A 17,465-nucleotide genomic window follows, 5' to 3' on the forward strand; every position below is an offset into this window, starting at 1 on the left:
AAAGGGTAAACATAGTGGCAATCAGAGAGAGTAATTGAATTGGGTGTTTTGGCACATATGGCCATTTTGCACCTTTCTAAGTATAGGAGGAAAGATCCCTTATCTAAAATCCTTTATCTTGATGATAAAAAGAAAGTTTAAATGTGCAAGGTTGTAAAGGCACCAGCACAGGACATACACAACAAATTAAAAAAGGTAAGGATAGTGTAAAAAAAATCCTCAGAAACAGTGTAACAGGGCCCACTCTTCTCAAAAATCAAAAAACCTTTTTACGGATCCTCTTGGAACTTCAATGTGAGGAGAATGACATAAATGCGCCCCATATGCTAAACTATACATCATCCTCTTTAAGATTGGATAGCATAACTAATCTCTTCCCGGAAGTGATATGGATAAATTGAAAGATTTGACTGCGTTTGGTCCCTATTTTTTTTTACAGTATTCAGTGAAGACAGTACAAATAAAATGAATCACAAGTAGAATTAGCTTCTTCAGAGAAAAATTAACTAACATGCATAAAAAATAATCTACTTATAATTGTTAGAAATTACCTATTTTGATATTAAATACCTTTCTTATGATTTAAGTACTTTAACTCATGCAGATTTACTTACAACTCTAGAATAAAAGTTTTCCAACTGGTTACACTCTTTCTCCTGAAATCCCCCTCTTGTACACCAGCTGTAGGTTGTTATCTGCATGTCTTCACTAGATTCAGTTTCTGGAGCTCTTGTAACTATGGCTATAACAACATGCCTCCCAACAATCATACATTCCCATCAGCACACAGGTTAACAATGTAATGCACACAGTAATAATGAAAATGTTGTAACATTTGTTCAATATACATTAATTCTTAACACTGTATGTATAAGGCCTAAATCATCATCTTAATGTAAAAGTTGTAATATTTCTTTCAAACTTAGTGAACTTTAAATAGCTCTAATCTAATACATGGAGCCATGGTGCCCCATCAGTATCTAGATGCCATGCAGGGGATGTGTGTTTGATTCTCATGGTGGGTGAATTTAGGTAGGAATTTTTTCACTGATACAGCTGCATGGAATGCTCAATTCACCCAACTTCCCATCAGGTAGAAAGAACCTTGAGAAGTCTGGGAAATGAAATGTTTATTTTGCTTGCCATGAAAACACTTTACTTTTTCTCCAAACTGATTTCTTTTCGGGAGAATATTTTGCGTAAAAATGTTCATTTATTATATTCTTCATAATTTATTTTAACAATGTTGAATAAAATTGATTTGTTTCATTAATATGCTGAGTTGAAGATACAAATCCTGGAAGAGTCTGGGAATTTGGGTTTGCAAAATGAGTGAGAACCCTGACAAAGCATGGAACTGACTGCACCACCTCAACTTGGCTGTTTTTGAAAATGTCTGGTGCATATATCTACACTTCCCTGTTGCATGATGTATTCTTTTGGGTTCAGAGTTGGGATAGAAGTTTCATTTATTTATTTATTTAAGTACTAGTTTTACTTAAAAATTTTCAGAGCTCACTTCAATTATGATCAACCAAACAAAGGAGAAATGAGTTTCAGGAAAGGAGATGTCTTTCATGTTGTCGATACACTGCACAATGGAGTTGTGGGTTCGTGGCAGGTTTTTAGGATAGGTAAGTTTTTGAAGTTTCTATCTTTGCCATATTGCTTGAAAAATAGACAAGGATTTAAGCATTTCTTGATATACTGTGTTAAGATACTGATATACTGTTGTTGACCAAACTAAACATTCTGATTTTGAAAATAAGAACAGATTAGAAAGATGTCTTAAATTTCCACTTTGTAATGAAGTAAATGACTAGATTCAGATAAATCATTGTGCAGGTTTTAGTAAAACTTGGCCTTGTGTTCATCTATGACAAAATACATGCAAACATTGTTGCACCACTCCAGTTTTGAATTGATGGAGGATAAATTGTTTATTACAGTTTGAGAAATATTGAATGTGGTGTTCAGTTAAATAGAGCATACTTTGGGCAAATAACCATATTTATTATCATTGGAAAATATGTGATGTGCAGTGAAAACAAAATATAATCATTTAGGCATTGGTTTCACAATCACTCATATCATTAGAGTTTTAGTTCAAGCATTACAACTGGCAAACATTTCAATGCATTAATGAATTCCTTACAATGTGAAGAACAGTAACACTGCAATTGGTATTTGCCTATAGTTGTTGACAGACATTTTTCTTTGAGGTAATATACTTCTTATTGCAGGATGGACATGGACTTTTGTTCTTGGCTATATATGCATCCATGACCATGCATTGGGTTAGTAGTAATGTACCCATTTGCAAAAGCTTGAACTCCAGCCCTTAAGATATTGTGTGGCATGCTTTTTTTTTCCTAACAAACTGCAGAAGATCTCTTAAAACAGATACTGAACTTTTTAAAAGTAAACAACATGCAAAAAGTGTTTATTTGTTATTGTGAAGAGTATTTCTTTCCTCTGTGTGTTGTTCTCAGTGCAGTTATCTGAATGCAGAACCTAATCTAGCCCAATGTGTTGTATGAACATCATGAATCAATTGGAAAACATTTTTATCAGGACAAATGCTCTGGAATTATTGAAATATATTTTAGGTATTAATCTTGTTTAGGTTGGAAAATGACGTAGATGGCAAAGAGGCAGTGACTACACCTACAATGTCTCTCTTTGCATGAAGTATCTGTGGCACTCGTATACCATGAGTTTTGTGATTAAACTGAATGTTGCAACTGTTATGTAACTTCCTGAACAATCCTTGACAAGGGGTTATACTGTAAAGCAGGTGATACATTTGGAAAGATGCATGAACTTTTTGCCCTTCTATGGGCTGACTTGAGTGATTTCCAGGTGTTGGGAAGAAACTGAAAGTAGATGGAAGGGTGATGGGTGTAGTCAAGTTGTAACAGGAATCACCCCTGATATAGCCAGTTTTGCACAGTGTTAGTCCTTCCAAATATTTAGAAGTTTTCAAATGATTTGACTCGGGTAAGGAGCATGACATGACCGCAGGGTTACTTCAAACGTTTTTCATATTTTACATCACTAGAATTGAGTGATGCTCAGATAGAATTGATGAACGGACAGGTATGCCCATAACGAGACTGTGAGTTGACCACTCAATACACTTGATCAACCGCAGAATTCTAACATATTTTATCGTATGGTTGTAATGCCCCATGGGTGCTTCTAATCATATACTGACTAACTCATAGAGTATTATAACCAAGTGGTAACAGGATTGATTCTTGACGGGCACATTGTACAGTGGTTTTACATTGTACAGTGGTTTACGTACCACTTTATACTGTAGGTCTTTAGCCTTTTAGAGCATAAGGTGGACTTAAAGCAGAGGACCATGCATGCAACCTGCTGTTTACACTGTGCTGTGAAGTAAGATGTCTGAAAAAGAGAAAAGCAACAAGAAATGAGAAGGGTATTATCACGATTTAATTCCAACTTGTCAAAATAGTTTAACTTGCAAAGAGTTACATGCATTTCCTCATCGACTTATTTGCAAATGGATGTCCTGTTGCAGTATGATAAATTTCACCATTGCTAGACGTATATTTGAATGTTGTTAATTCAAAACTTAATTTTCTGCCTTTTTTCCAGGTCGTAATAACCAAGAAGTGCAGAAAGGAATTATTCCAAATAAGTCCAGAGCTGAGGAACTGGCCACTGCTCAGTTTAATGCAACGAAGAAAGAGATGACAGCTTCTGAAAGCCGTGGAAGCTTCTTTAGAAGGAGGAGAGGAAGCCACCGACGTTCAAAGTCATTAGGGAGGGTAGGAAACGAGGTCCATTAATCGAGTGAAATTTTTCGTATTTTTTGGGAACCTTCAACCATTAATACAACCTGTCCTCTCAATCTTTGAGTTGAAGGCCTATATGTTTACTTTTGGCTTGGTGTAACAAGGGTGTGGTGTGAAGGATGTTCCTGGTGTCATTTTTGGAAGGTAAAAGGGAGATGAAAATGGGGGAACATGTTTACAATATAACTATCACTTACTAAGTATTTATTTATTTTTGTAATTATTGTTATTAATCTGTAGCCTTCATCTGTATATATTATAGTGTGAAGGTTTATTTTACTAAGGGAGAGATTCCTTTCAAAATTGTCAATATCTGAAAGTTTGAATATTTGTGAAAGTTATGTTCACTGTTTTTTCCCCATTTTTCATTTTGGTTTTATTTTTCAGAGGGTAATGTTTGCTTTGTCTACTGGGTGTTTAAGGTTAGAGTGGATTGAGGTGAGGGTGTGGGCATGCTATCATCACCATTATATCATGACCAAGAATTGCTGTTCATTGCCAAGCCATATTGCACACCTTTTATTTGTATAATTTTGATGACTTTCAATTATAATCCATTTTATATATACATACATTTACATATTAATATATATTGTGCATTCTATATTTAATTAAATTTCCTAGTAAATTCAAATTTATAAATATATCATGATCGTCATTCAGTATAATCCAATAAATATTGTTCATAAAATATGCATTTTTGGCACTCATATTCATTATTTCTTTTACATGTATTGCACGGTATATGTGTTGCAGATGGTAAAATTATCATTTTTTTTTATTTACAGGACCATTGGGATGATGTTGTGTTTGCAGACAGCATTAGTAAATTTCCAGCTTATGAACGAGTAGTTCTAAGACATCCAGGATTTGTACGCCCTGTTGTTCTTTTTGGTCCTGTAGCTGATATTGCAAGAGAAAAAATGCTCAAAGATTTTCCTGATAAATTTACCTCGCCCCGTAAGTGCATAAGTTGGGATTGTGAATTTAGGTTGTGTGATTCCTTGAAATTCTACCTACCGCTTCTTGTACAGGGTTTGTCCGGAAAGTAATAGGACTGATTTTTTTTCGCCGCGACTGTACTTCGGAGCGCGCGCGCACTGACTGTATTCGGTAGAGGGGGTTCCTACCTAACCTACAAGCGGCTAGTCAGTTGTCTCCGAGCACCCGGAGAGTCAGGACAGGCTTTTTCGTGCGACGAGTGGTGCAAGCCGAAAATGCAGCGTTTGTTAGAGCAGAGGTACGCGATTAAATTCTGTGTGAAACTCGGTAAATCTGCGACAGAGACGTTTGATATGATCAAGCAGGCTTACCCAGATGATACTTTAGCAAGAAGTGGTGTGTTTCGGTGGCACAAGGCCTTTTCGGAGGGCCGGGAAGAGGTCGCCGATGAAGACCGTGCTGGAAGACCTTCGACTTCGACAAACACCGACAATGTGACTCGTGTGCGTGCAGTTTTGAACTCAGACCGTCTACTGAGTATTCGCTTAATTGCCCAGATGTTAAATTTACCTAAATCTGTGGTTCATGACATTGTGACGGAGCATTTGAACATGCGCAAGGTGTGCGCGAAGATGGTCCCAAAAGTGCTTACTGACGACCAAGTTGCGGCGAGTGGAAGTGTGCCAAGAAAATTTGAACATGTGTGAAAGTGACCCCCAATTTTTGGATAACGTTATCACAGGTGACGAGTCATGGATCTTTGAGTATAATCCAGAGACAAAGAGGCAATCTTTTGAGACGACAGAGGGGATCCAAGCATCTTGCACTGCGGCTCTAAAGGCTATTCCGGAGAATGCCTTCCGTGACGCCCTCAATGATTGGAAATTGCGCTGGCAGCGCTGTATCGACGCAGAAGGAGACTACTTTGAAAGTTTTTAAAGAATTGTAACGATTGGCTCAATAATTTTTTTTAAATCGACTCAGTCCTATTACTTTCCGGACAAACCCTGTATAACAGTATTTGAATTCAACTTAGTTGAGAATAGTGAATACAGTGGAATCCCGATTCTACATTCCTGGATTTTAAATTTTTCCACATTTTAAGTTTTTCTGGCTTGGTTCCCTGAAAAACGTAAAATTGAGGTTCCACTGTATTCACCTAATATTCACTTATTAGGGATAGACAGATATGAAATTTTGGCTGACACTAATATGGTACAGATATAAAATTACAATTGTTCACCTCCTTAATATCTGTTACGAAGTAACTTCTGTATGTGTTACATTAAGAAAAGCAGCTGCATTTGCTTCACAAATCCAGAGTGCATGTTAGAGCTGAACTGGTACCACTTTAACCTGATGCTAATAATTCTACCAATTCCCACAGATAATTATACTTAAAATTGTAACAGTTCAAACTTGTTCAGTATATTTATAAATATTAATAAATAAGTTTTGCATTGGAACTTTACCATCACAATCTACCAGAGTTTTGCTTTAAATAGTCTCACTATATTATTGTTGCAAAAATTATGACAATTATGCACTTTGTATAATCTCCAGCATATTTAGATTCTTTGAAAGTGTTGCATGGCATTTTTGCAAACTCTGCGAGACACCCAAACCTCAGAAAAGTGTCAACCTTTATCGGTTCTTAAATTCCAACCAGTACTTTCCAATACCGGTATTTGCTTAGCTGTACTTTATATTCATTATAAAATATAACAAAATGGCACAATTTTGCATAAAATTATAAGCTATTTATAAAAATAGCAGATTTGTAATTTTTTATTTGTCTGGTAAATTGACACTCAATATAGGCCAATATCAATAGATAAAAAAAAAAAGGTAAAGTGTTCCCCTGTGCTTAGCACCACGCCATGAAGGCGTATAGGGGGTGTGGGGGTAACGCCCCACACTTTCTTGATCCGGTCGTGAGTGGGGGTGATGTGATCAGCATCACGCCCCTGACCGCCTTTAACCCCCAGGGTTTCCCCCAGGTACCCATGTTATTCGACGCTGGGTGGGTGCCGGGGCCGCTTCCATCGTTAGAAAAGTTCCCGGATTTGAACCGGCCGGGGATCGAACCCGGGACCTTTAGCATGGTAGTCAGACGCGTTACCGACTGAGCCACCGCGGCCACCAATATCAATAGAGTACCAGTTTATATTTTCAGGCCCTAATTAATATATTAATATGCATTCAAATTAGAACTACATTTTTGTGCATGTGTGGTATTAATTTTTGTTCTGCTGTTTCAGAACTGGACAGCAACTTGGACGATGTTCCTAAGAGTCAAAAATCTGGAATAATCCGGTTAAGTGCAATAAGGGAAATAATGGAGAGAGGAAAACATGCACTGCTGGACATAACACCAAATGCAGTCGACCGCTTGAATTATGCCCAATTTTATCCCATTGTGATCTTCCTCAGAGCAGAGTCAAAACATATCATAAAAGAGCTGCGAGCAGGGCTCTCAAAGTAAGTGCTCAGAAAATTTGCCACATATGTTAAGCTAATTTTACTATCAATCTGAAGCAGACTATACACTTTTCAGTTGTATCTAAAGATATCTGTTTGGCAGTTACGAGGAGATAGGTAATTTACTCTGATAAGCTTACTTTTCATTTTTCCACGTAAATTTTTCTCGCGATCGATTTCGCCACCCATCTGGTGGCTTTGTCAGGCATGTACGTGTACTGTCTTGCTGCAGGTGTCGCAGTTCCTTCTTCCGCTTGTGCTCATGGCGGCACTAGTTGACGTGGTCCTTTCACTTCCTGCCATTCTCGTGTGGGTGTAGTGCTTCCTTCTTTTACCGTGCATCAGGGTTTTGCACTGTATGCAATGGATCTCACTCTCGTCGTCTGCTTTCGTGAAATGGTGCTTGTTCACATGCGCAGGTGGGCTTTTTTTTAACTTGCTTGGTTTCTTGTCATGGGGGAGGAGCAGGTTGGGTGGATGTGCATATTCCTGATAGCGGGAAGCAAGATTTTATTGATGGACCTGGGGTTAGTGTTGAAGTCAGTGGGCATGGTCACTATTGCATGGGTTTCTTTTGAAAACCTTTCCAATGTGGATTTTGTTTGCATGACTATGATTGCATAGGTTTTCAAAAGAAACCTATGCAATAGTGACCATGCCCACCGACCTCAACACTAACTCCAAGGCCATCAATAAAACCTGGCTTCCCGCTATCAAGAATATGCACACCCACCCAACCTGCTCCTCCCCCATGACAAGAAACCAAGCAAGTTAAAAAAAAAGCCCACCTGCGCATGTGAACAAGCACCATTTCACGAAAGCAGACGACGAGAGTGAGATCCATTGCGTACAGCGCCAAAACCCTGATGCACGGTAAAAGAAGGAAGCACTACACCCACACGAGTATGGCAGAAAGTGAAAGGACCATGTCAACTAGCGCCGCCATGAGCACAAGCTGAAGAAGAAGGAACCATGCCGCCCGCAGCAAGACAGTACACGTACATGCTTGAAAAAGCCACCAAATGGGTGGCGAAATCGATCGCGAGAAAAATTTATGCGGAAAAATGAAAGTAAGCTTATCAGAGTAAAAAACACTTTTCAGTATATTACTTAATTGCTAGATCCTGCATTCTACTGTAATTAACACCAGTAAGAATACAAGTACACACTTCAGACAAGATGATGCATCAGCTAATGATTATGTGACTTTGTTAGCTGAAGGTAGTGTTTGTTCATATATTTATTATGCTCATAATTCCAAATTTCTGAATATTATCCATAAACGAAAAAGATTTTATGATCATTCTTCATTGTGCCACAAAAGAATTGATAGTAAGTAAATGCTACAACATTGCAGACTGACATGTACTGCTACTATGCAGAATACTAAATGTACATAGGAAAGCAAACGTCCAATGTTCTTTTCACTACATCCAGCATTGTGAAAGTGCTCATTGAAATTCCTTGACCTTCAGATACTTGACTGCTGGATATATATGCAGCAGCCCATTAGAAAGCACAAGAATAAACTCCCAGTAAATACTACCATCCAGCTTCTCAGTAAAATAGTCAAGTGTGTGTGTGTGTGTGTGGTCTTCTTAATGTTGCTGTTAATAAAAATGTTTTTAACAATCCAATGCATACCATGTGGCTTACTTCCACTGTTCTTATGAATGTGAATTGTCTTTTTCTAAGGCAAGAAGCTATTGGAACCATTTTGTTGTATATTTATGGAGGAAATGAATGTATGTATCATTCTGGTTCACATTTATGTGTTTGCCATTATACATCAGTGTACCATGGTTATTGACATCAATATCTGTAGAATTTTCATATTAGTACAACCTTCAAATGGTCTGTTAAGATGTTTGAAAGTGAAATTCAATGCTGCAGCAGTTCTTTTTCAGAAATAGTCTCTTCCCCACTTCAGTACTAATGATTAGCAATAAATTCTACAATATCTTTATACTTTTCTCTTGAACAGAGCTGCTCATAAAAGTAGCAAGAAGTTATTTGAACAGTGCCAAAAACTGGAGAAAGTGTGGGGCCATGTGTTTACATGCAGTATAACATTAACCAGTCCAGAATCTTGGTATCGGAAAGTGAGGGAACTGATTGACAAGCAACAGAGCCAACCAGTCTGGATGTCTGAATCAAAGGTCAGTATTTATCTTCAGTTTTACTCCACCTGAATGTGATGCATGTGTTAATGGAAATGTAATTTTTTACCCTTTTCAAGTGTGTGCATTTCAATTTTTTGTTAACAGTATCAGTTGTCTTTTTTTTTTTTACATTGTGCATGTTTGCCAGATTAAATGAGTCAATAACACATTGAAAAAACTTTATACTGCATATATTAAAAGTTAGAATATCTTCAAGTAAGTGTTGCAAATAGCTTATAATAAAAATAATAATAAAAAAACAGGTACTGTACAAGATAACTTTAGATTTGACTTAACTTGTACACTTTTACTGTAACGTTGTGGAGTATTATGTTACTGATCCTGGTGGCAAAATTTTGGTAAAGTTTTAGGCTTACTTTTATAAACAGATGTACTAATTGGGAATGTGACTGGATGCACAGTTTAAAGTTCAACTGCATTGTCACCACTGGATATGAATCTTGGGATCAGTTAGTTATAAAATGATTAGCAACAAATCAATACAATTATTAAGCATTAGTGCTCTATTACTTTAACTGTGACTGTGTGTGTGTGTGTGTGAATGTAGTTACACTAGATGTTGTTATAATATAGGTTTAATAGATATGTGAAAAATAATATACCGTACATAAGTCAGTAAGTAGGTCACAAATGTTTATTAAAAAGATACTAAGTGAGATACTGACTTGAAAACCTTTTTTTATTTTTCAACATAATCTCCCCCAGTATCGATGCACTTATCCCATCGCTTTATCAGCCCAAAACCTGCTGCATAAAATACACTATATGCAGTTGCTATGCTGTCTCATCACTCGTGTGTCAGCTTGAATCATCTCCTCTACCCTTACCATCCCCACATAGTACAGTCCTCGAGTACGGTCTCCATTCTTAAACTGAGTTGCCCATGTGTGTGTCTGCAATCTAACAACTGCTAACTGAATACCACCAAGCTGGATTGTGCTGCCACCCAATGATGCCTTTAGAAACTGCTCACTACTATTTTCGGCTATCCCACATCAGTTTGTGACCTATTTACAGATTCCCCTCAAGATAAGTAATCTAAAGGCATTGATCACAACAGTCAACTAGAATCAGTCAAAAATGTCACTTGGTATGTCATTAAACGAGTTTTTTAATTAATTTAAAATTAAATTATAAGGTTGTAATATTATCATGGGAATTATAAAAAATCTTGCATAGCACTAATTCATTATAACATATATCTACTTTGAAATTCAATCAACCAATAAGTTGAGTTAATGAAATATATTAAATGTTTTTGCTCCATTTCTCCCTTTATTTTTACATTTGTTATGTCTGAAATGCATAGTAATCTGTTACGCATGATGGTCTACCATAATTAGGTACAGAATTTGCATGAATATGAAGTATTTAAGTGATGTACATATTTGGAAACATTATGTTCATGTCAGTTTCTCCTTTGCAACTGTTATCAGAACAGTGGCAGATAAACTTGGATGATAAGTTTAGTTATCTTTAATGTGGGTAATCATTCAGATATCTATTTGGCAGTTACACGGAGAGAGGTAATCCACAGTTAATTTTTCCATGCAGTTTTAATCGTGATCGTATTTGCCACCTGTCTGGTAGCTTCGTCAGGAACATACTTTGTCAGTACGTGCCTGATGAAGCTGCCAGACAGGTGGTGAAATCAATCACGATCAAAAAATTGTGTGGAAGAAAGAACTGTAAGTGGCTAAGCATATCCAATTTGCGTAATGTTATAGTGAACCTTATAGCACTGATCACTGATGCATATTCTCAGCTTGAGTTGACCTTTGATTGTACTTGATAGGCAAACATAAGCATATTTGAATGTATCAGAACAGTTGTCATGTGTATTTCATGTTTATTTTTGTGTTTTTACCCCCGTAAGATAGATTGTGATTCTTTGTGGTTGTATTATTGAAATCCTTTGAATAAGATTTCATGTATTTCTATTCACATGCAGCCTGTAGAATTCCTCACAGACATGTTTCTCCTTCCTCTGAATGACCCTCCTCCAGACACCATAGCATTTGATCCCAACCCTTTCCCAGACAGCTATTATGAAATTCTTGTCCCGTCTACAGAATTCAACAATAATTTGTACTTACCAGTGATTCAGGAAGAATTGGTTGATTTCATTTAAAATGCTTGACTTAATATGCATGACATTCAAAACATATTTTCCTGTTGTTTTTTTTATATGTTTGATGTATAAGTTAAAGCATTCTTGTGCATTTTGTACTTTTTCATTAATTTCGAAATTTGGAAACTGCCTGAAAACTTAGTTTGCTTGTAATTCAGTTAGTGTAATACTGTATTTGTTAGTCATTTTACTGCTATTCACATTACATTCAACTAACTGAGGCATGACATTCAGAAATAATTAGGATTATATTTATTCATACCCAAATTAACATACTATGATATGTGCTAATGTATGTGTGCAGATAACTGAGAGTTCAGAATAAATGCAGCATGATATTTGTTATTCAACTCTGCTTTAATTATTTGTCAGCATGTCAAATTATTAACAGGAGCATGCATCACATTCAGAGTACCTTCCATGTGTCATACACAGTTGTTTTTTAGTACTTGCCAATCAAAATTTACTTCTGTAATATTTACACATACACAACTAATGTATAGGAAATTGCAAGATATTTTCTTGTGCACATCAAGCAAGTAAAGTTACGGTCCACTTGCTGGTTGAGGCTTGCATTTTATGTCAATGCAAGATATTATGCAACAGCTTGATACCTTACAAGAAATTTGCTTAATTAGAAGTTCAGTTACATTAGTTCCTTCCTCATTGTGAGTCATTGTGGTAGGAAATCTTTGCCTAGAGTACATCATCATGTATTCATGAATTTATGCACAGCTCCAAGGATGGCCCTTGCTGCATGCATTGTAGGGGTTACAACAGTGACTAGGGCCTCCAAGATGGTGCAGTGGTAGCATTGTAGCCTTGTAATCAAGGGGCCCTGGGTTCGATGTCCGTTGGAGGCACATAGTGGCTCAGATCCCACTTTAAACTGTAGGTCCAGTCCCGATTAGCATTTTTGTCCATAAAGTGGACTTGAAACAACAATTCAATCAATCCATCAACAACAGTGACTATTACACTACAGGCTTCTTTAATTTTGGGATTACTTCTGTTCCATTTGATACCAGGGTGGGACAATCAATGTGTGCTGACTACAGCACAAGTGGTGCCAACTTATATGGTGGGTCTATAGGGCCCGAGCCCATCCAATAATTTGTTGTGTTGTTATTATTATTATTAGTAGTATTATATATTTGTTATTGTGGTTCATGGTGGAGTGCTTATTGAAATCAGTAAATAACCATTTTTTTTTTAAATGAGTAGGGATGCATCAATATATTTTTTTGTGAACTTATAACTCAAAGTATTAAAGCCCATCCAATATTTTTCAAAAACTGGCACCACCTGTACAGCACCCCTTTATGACAAAGTGCCATCCTTGGAGGAGCCATGGTGAAAGAGAAAAGAAATTCCTAAACCAAGAACTCAAAGTCTTCAGTAAATCATTGCAACTGACATTTCTTCCCTAGTTTTCTTCTTCTCTTTGCCAAGTGGATCAGTACTTAGTATGCAAGGAAATTATAATATAAATAATATTGTAGTATTTAGGCTCAGAAGTTTAAAAATCCCTTCATAAATAAGGGCATAGTTTACAGGTGAACAGCAATAAATTCGTAAATAAATTTCCATGCAAGTACATATGTTTTACTGGATAATTCAATGTGATAATTTGTTAAAATCCAGAAAATTCATCCAAAAAAAGAAAATGAGGCAATTTGGTGGATGTGTATCCTGTAAGGCTGTGCACTATACACTAGATTCTTATTTAAGAAAAGGGTATATTTCCTTTCATATTGTTTCACCATTGTCATTGTTAACTCGAAATACAAATATGTTGAACCATTTTGATATAAAAATAGGCTATTATTGTCCTGAGAAGTATGAATATTTCCTTGCACTCTTTGCCATGAAAAGCATTTACATGTTTTTGAGGGACGTGTGACATGTGATGCCTTACAATGATCAGGAAGCCAGGTGATAAAATGCAGAATCTAGGAACATTAAATTGTATGTGGATAATTTTTAACCAAGCCCGTAACAGTTGCATCTGTTTGTCTTAGAACGAACATTACAAAGCTTTTGCAGAACAACTTTAACATTATGTGTACTAAATTGCAAACTCCAATCCAATTCCCATGGAAAATAAAACTAAATGTGTGTTTTGTTAGTATTTAGTATAACATTAATTATTCATTGTGTTGATTGCATATCTTGTGTGTGTTTTAAGTGTTTAGTGTTTTTCTTTATGTAATAAGTTCGTTTGTGTGTGTTTGAAACATTTCTTTTAAATAAGTTGTTTTCTCCACAACCACAGCCCGATGAAGCCCTTTCCGATGATTTCCTGTTTCCTATGACTTCACGCTTGTCCTATGCCTCATCTCCTGAATCTGATCTTGACCTTTCACCTGAGCCAAGGAGCTCAAACCGCAACCCTTCACCTCCACTGGACAGAAGACTTGTTAAGAGCTCTAGTGACCCAAGCATTGCCACCCAAGAGGAGAATTTGCCTGGAATACCTAGCTACAATGCTCCACCTCCTTATAGTGCTAACCCATACAAGCAGGTGAGTGCATATCGTAAGCACTGAAAGTTTATTAAATCGTATAATTTTTCTTTGTTCCATCACTTTTATTAATAATTTTTATTTCTTCACGAAAGCAATAACAGTTTGTAAATGAGATATTTATTGATATGATACATTCTGAAAAAACATGAACATTTCAAGCTGATATTGCAAGTCATGGTGTGGGCAAGCTCATTACCAAATTGTGTAATAAGTTTTAAAAAAGAGAAAGAAATTGAAACTTGAAAGGCATTAGCAACTTTAAAAAGGCATCAGAACATGGATATAAGACACTTAAATATAAAAAATTAAGTCTTGAATGCTTGAATTTCGTTTTAAGTCCACTTTCTACACAGATAGGCTAATTGGGAGTGGCCCTACAGTTTAAAGTGGGACCAGTGTGTGTCTCCACCAGGTATCAAACCAGGGATCCCTTATTATAAGGTAATGACATTAACACCACAGCACCAGGGAGCCTATACAACATTAAAACTAAAATAATCCAAAACAAACATTCAGAAAGCTAAGGGAAAATTTGGAGGAAAACCTAAAGATTTTCATCCTGCATGTGAACACACACTGGAGGACTGTCCAGCAGAGAAATTTTTTTGGGCAACTATGCTGCACACACGGACAGTTACACTAATGCTTTAATTACAAACTGTGGCTGTTCTAGATGATAAAATTGTCACAATTATTATTAATGTTATGAAATTACCTTTTTTATTACCCTTAATTTGTGAATGATGTGATTTGGCTGGAATAGAAGGTATGAAAACTTATCGAATTGAAGTTTACTTTTTAAAAATGCAAGGAAAAGACTGGAAATTTTATGGTGTTACACATCTGGAGAACCTGGAATGATGCAGAAACTTGATACTTCTATTGTTGAGTCTAAAGAAATATCTGAGGAGAGTATAAGTTCATTTGCTAGTTAGTCTCTTAAAAATGTGATACTGTCTCCTAAATACACATGTATATGTGATTTAATAATAAAGCTGGTTATGTAGTCCATTGTCTTGAAAAGTTCTGTTAAATTCTAACATAAAATATATTCTTGTGCATATAAAACTTCAAATTGCATGGACCAATTGTACATTGCATTGTGCATATGAAGCTTGCATCAATTTGGCATGTTCTTTTTATTTTGCTGCAAGTTGTTTGAAGTATTCCATTCAATAGATAAAAAAGTGTGCTGTATTTGGTGCACGTAGATTTGAATGTTATGGTTTGAATTGTATGTTTAACAACTAAATATAGGACAATTTAAAGACGAGCTATTTGTATGTATCACCTACAATATCATGTTCTGTACATACAAGTATTGAAGCATTTGATAATTCATTGCTAACATAAAATAACCATTTGATAATTCGGTTTATTGATGTAATATTACAGTATTCACTGATGCACATAAAGGATAAAATTTCAAAATTTACAGCCGTTATCCTGGCAACAAAAATTGTCTCTTTCCCCCTTTGCTGCTCTGTCCATCCTAAACCAGCCACTACATTTAAAGATTTCACTGCCGAATTGTAGTGAAATTTATGCATTAACAATTTCATGAGCTATTCATTAGAACTTAATTAAGATATCTTCCATTTTTCAAGATGGTGGCTGAAAGCCAATATTAAACAAAAGAAAGTGTCTCCTGGGCTAAATCTTATTTTCTGGCCATAAAAAAAAAGTTCCCTTCAAATTATGCATGGGCTTCCAGTTTCTGACTGGATCATTTCCGTCTCCTTTTAACAACAGTTAAAGATCATGCTTTATCATCTTATAAGGAAAGATCATAGTCTCTCTAACCCTTTGCATTTCTTATTTTAAGTACACACCACACGTATGTATTCTTTTGATGTGGAGACGTGAAAGGTACAAAGTGAAAGTTTAATATAGCTACTTCTTCTAAATTTCTTTGTTTTTCATGATTCAGGGAATGAAAGATGCAGTAGCAAATAAATATACTAGAATTATACCTTCTTTTCTGTTAAACTATAAACATATGTTTCTCTTAATTTCGATAACCACTGCCACCATCCACTTGGGAATGTGTTATGTTATTCCTTTGTGGGCTTCCAGCAGTGGCCATCAAAATTATTAAATCCGTATGTATATGGTTTTACAGGATAGTAGGTATTTGATTTCCATGTATCCTTTGTTTTTATTTCACAAGCATTGTTCTAATGCAATTTGTGTAACCACAAGTATTTCATATAGAAAAAATATGATAATAAATCAAATATATGCATAACATTGTTTAGTTTCACTAAAGATATCAAGCTTAAAAAGACAGAGTAATTAAGATATAAATAGGGAAAATTATTCAAATTTTATATTGTTTAAAATAACAAACCCACAAATTTACAAGAGTTTCCACTCTTGTTTGTTGGTACTTAACCTATGTAAGAATACTAACAACAGAATGTAGTATCTATAAATTGAGAATACTGTTCCTAAGTAGCCTTCCATATTTACAGAACTATGAGACAAGAAATGGTTTGGCTAATCACATTCCCCCTGGAAAACGAAGATCTCAAGGAGCAGATAGCAAGTATGGGTTTTCTCCACCTTATGGTTCTGGGACTGAGCAGCTTAATTCACCACAGCATGGAAGCAATTCAACGAACATGCACAGTCCCCACTCCTCATCTTCTCCACTGAACCAGTATCCAAGTGGTGCTGAAGGAGGCGACAGATTTGGTTCTAGCCCAAGGGTCAACGGGGAAGTTTCTGGACTAGATTCTGGGTATCGCCATCGTTCACCATTGGCTCATTCCCCTTTGTCATCACCACGGGGTGATGGACCACCAGAGCTGCCACCTCGGGTGGACCGATCAAACAAGCCCAGCAGAATTAAGTCTGCCCAGGAAAGATTATTTGGAAAAAATGGAGACGGAGAGGGCTTGCAAAATTGCCATGATAGTAATTATATTAATGCCAACAGAGGGAATTCACTAGAAAGGCCAACAGCTAAAGCTGTAAGTATGCGTGTCAAATTTTGCTTTTTTTTTGTGTATGAGGATCGTTTAAAAAAAAGTGATTACTCAACATTATGTCCACTGTTTGTCTCTGGTAGCAACAATTAATCGTGGATTCAGATAATGGCTTTATTCCTGCAACAATTAATCGTGGATTCAGATAATGGCTTTATTCCTGCCTCTACATGTGACATGTTGTAGTTCCACAGATTGATATGTGGTGGCAGCACTGTGCTGACTGAAGCTGTACTGAATAGTGTGCCCTAAAACAATATTCTCATGAAAAGAACAAATTGCATTCATCAAAATTCAAGTTGCATGTGGAAGAAATTCTATTTAGTGTCACAGACACCTTGTGCAACCTTGTAGTGATGAAGCACTTCAATATCCAACGGAGTT

The 17,465-nt window shown here is 36.2% G+C and overlaps 1 protein-coding gene across 11 annotated transcripts in view; it reads left to right on the forward strand.

Annotated features, from left to right (window-relative positions):
* The window catches only part of LOC146000248 (tight junction protein 1-like), a 424,918-nt gene that overhangs the window by 380,439 nt on the left and 27,014 nt on the right, over positions 1-17,465 (forward strand). For 7 of the 11 annotated variants that reach the window (XM_083137770.1, XM_083137677.1, XM_083137697.1 and 4 more), the window contains exons 9-15: positions 1,513-1,634; positions 3,628-3,812; positions 4,616-4,787; positions 7,031-7,250; positions 9,235-9,409; positions 13,840-14,088; positions 16,566-17,066. In XM_083137770.1, coding sequence (XP_082993896.1) covers positions 1,513-1,634; positions 3,628-3,812; positions 4,616-4,787; positions 7,031-7,250; positions 9,235-9,409; positions 13,840-14,088; positions 16,566-17,066 — 1,624 coding nt within the window. The remainder of the gene's footprint in view (positions 1-1,512; positions 1,635-3,627; positions 3,813-4,615; positions 4,788-7,030; positions 7,251-9,234; positions 9,410-13,839; positions 14,089-16,565; positions 17,067-17,465) is intronic. The other 4 variants (XM_083137687.1, XM_083137707.1, XM_083137760.1 and 1 more) reach the window with 3 other exon arrangements.

The sequence above is a fragment of the Lepisma saccharinum genome, chromosome 1 (assembly GCF_977018435.1).
Source record: "Lepisma saccharinum chromosome 1, izLepSacc3.1, whole genome shotgun sequence".
Taxonomy (NCBI): Eukaryota; Metazoa; Arthropoda; class Insecta; order Zygentoma; family Lepismatidae; genus Lepisma; species Lepisma saccharinum.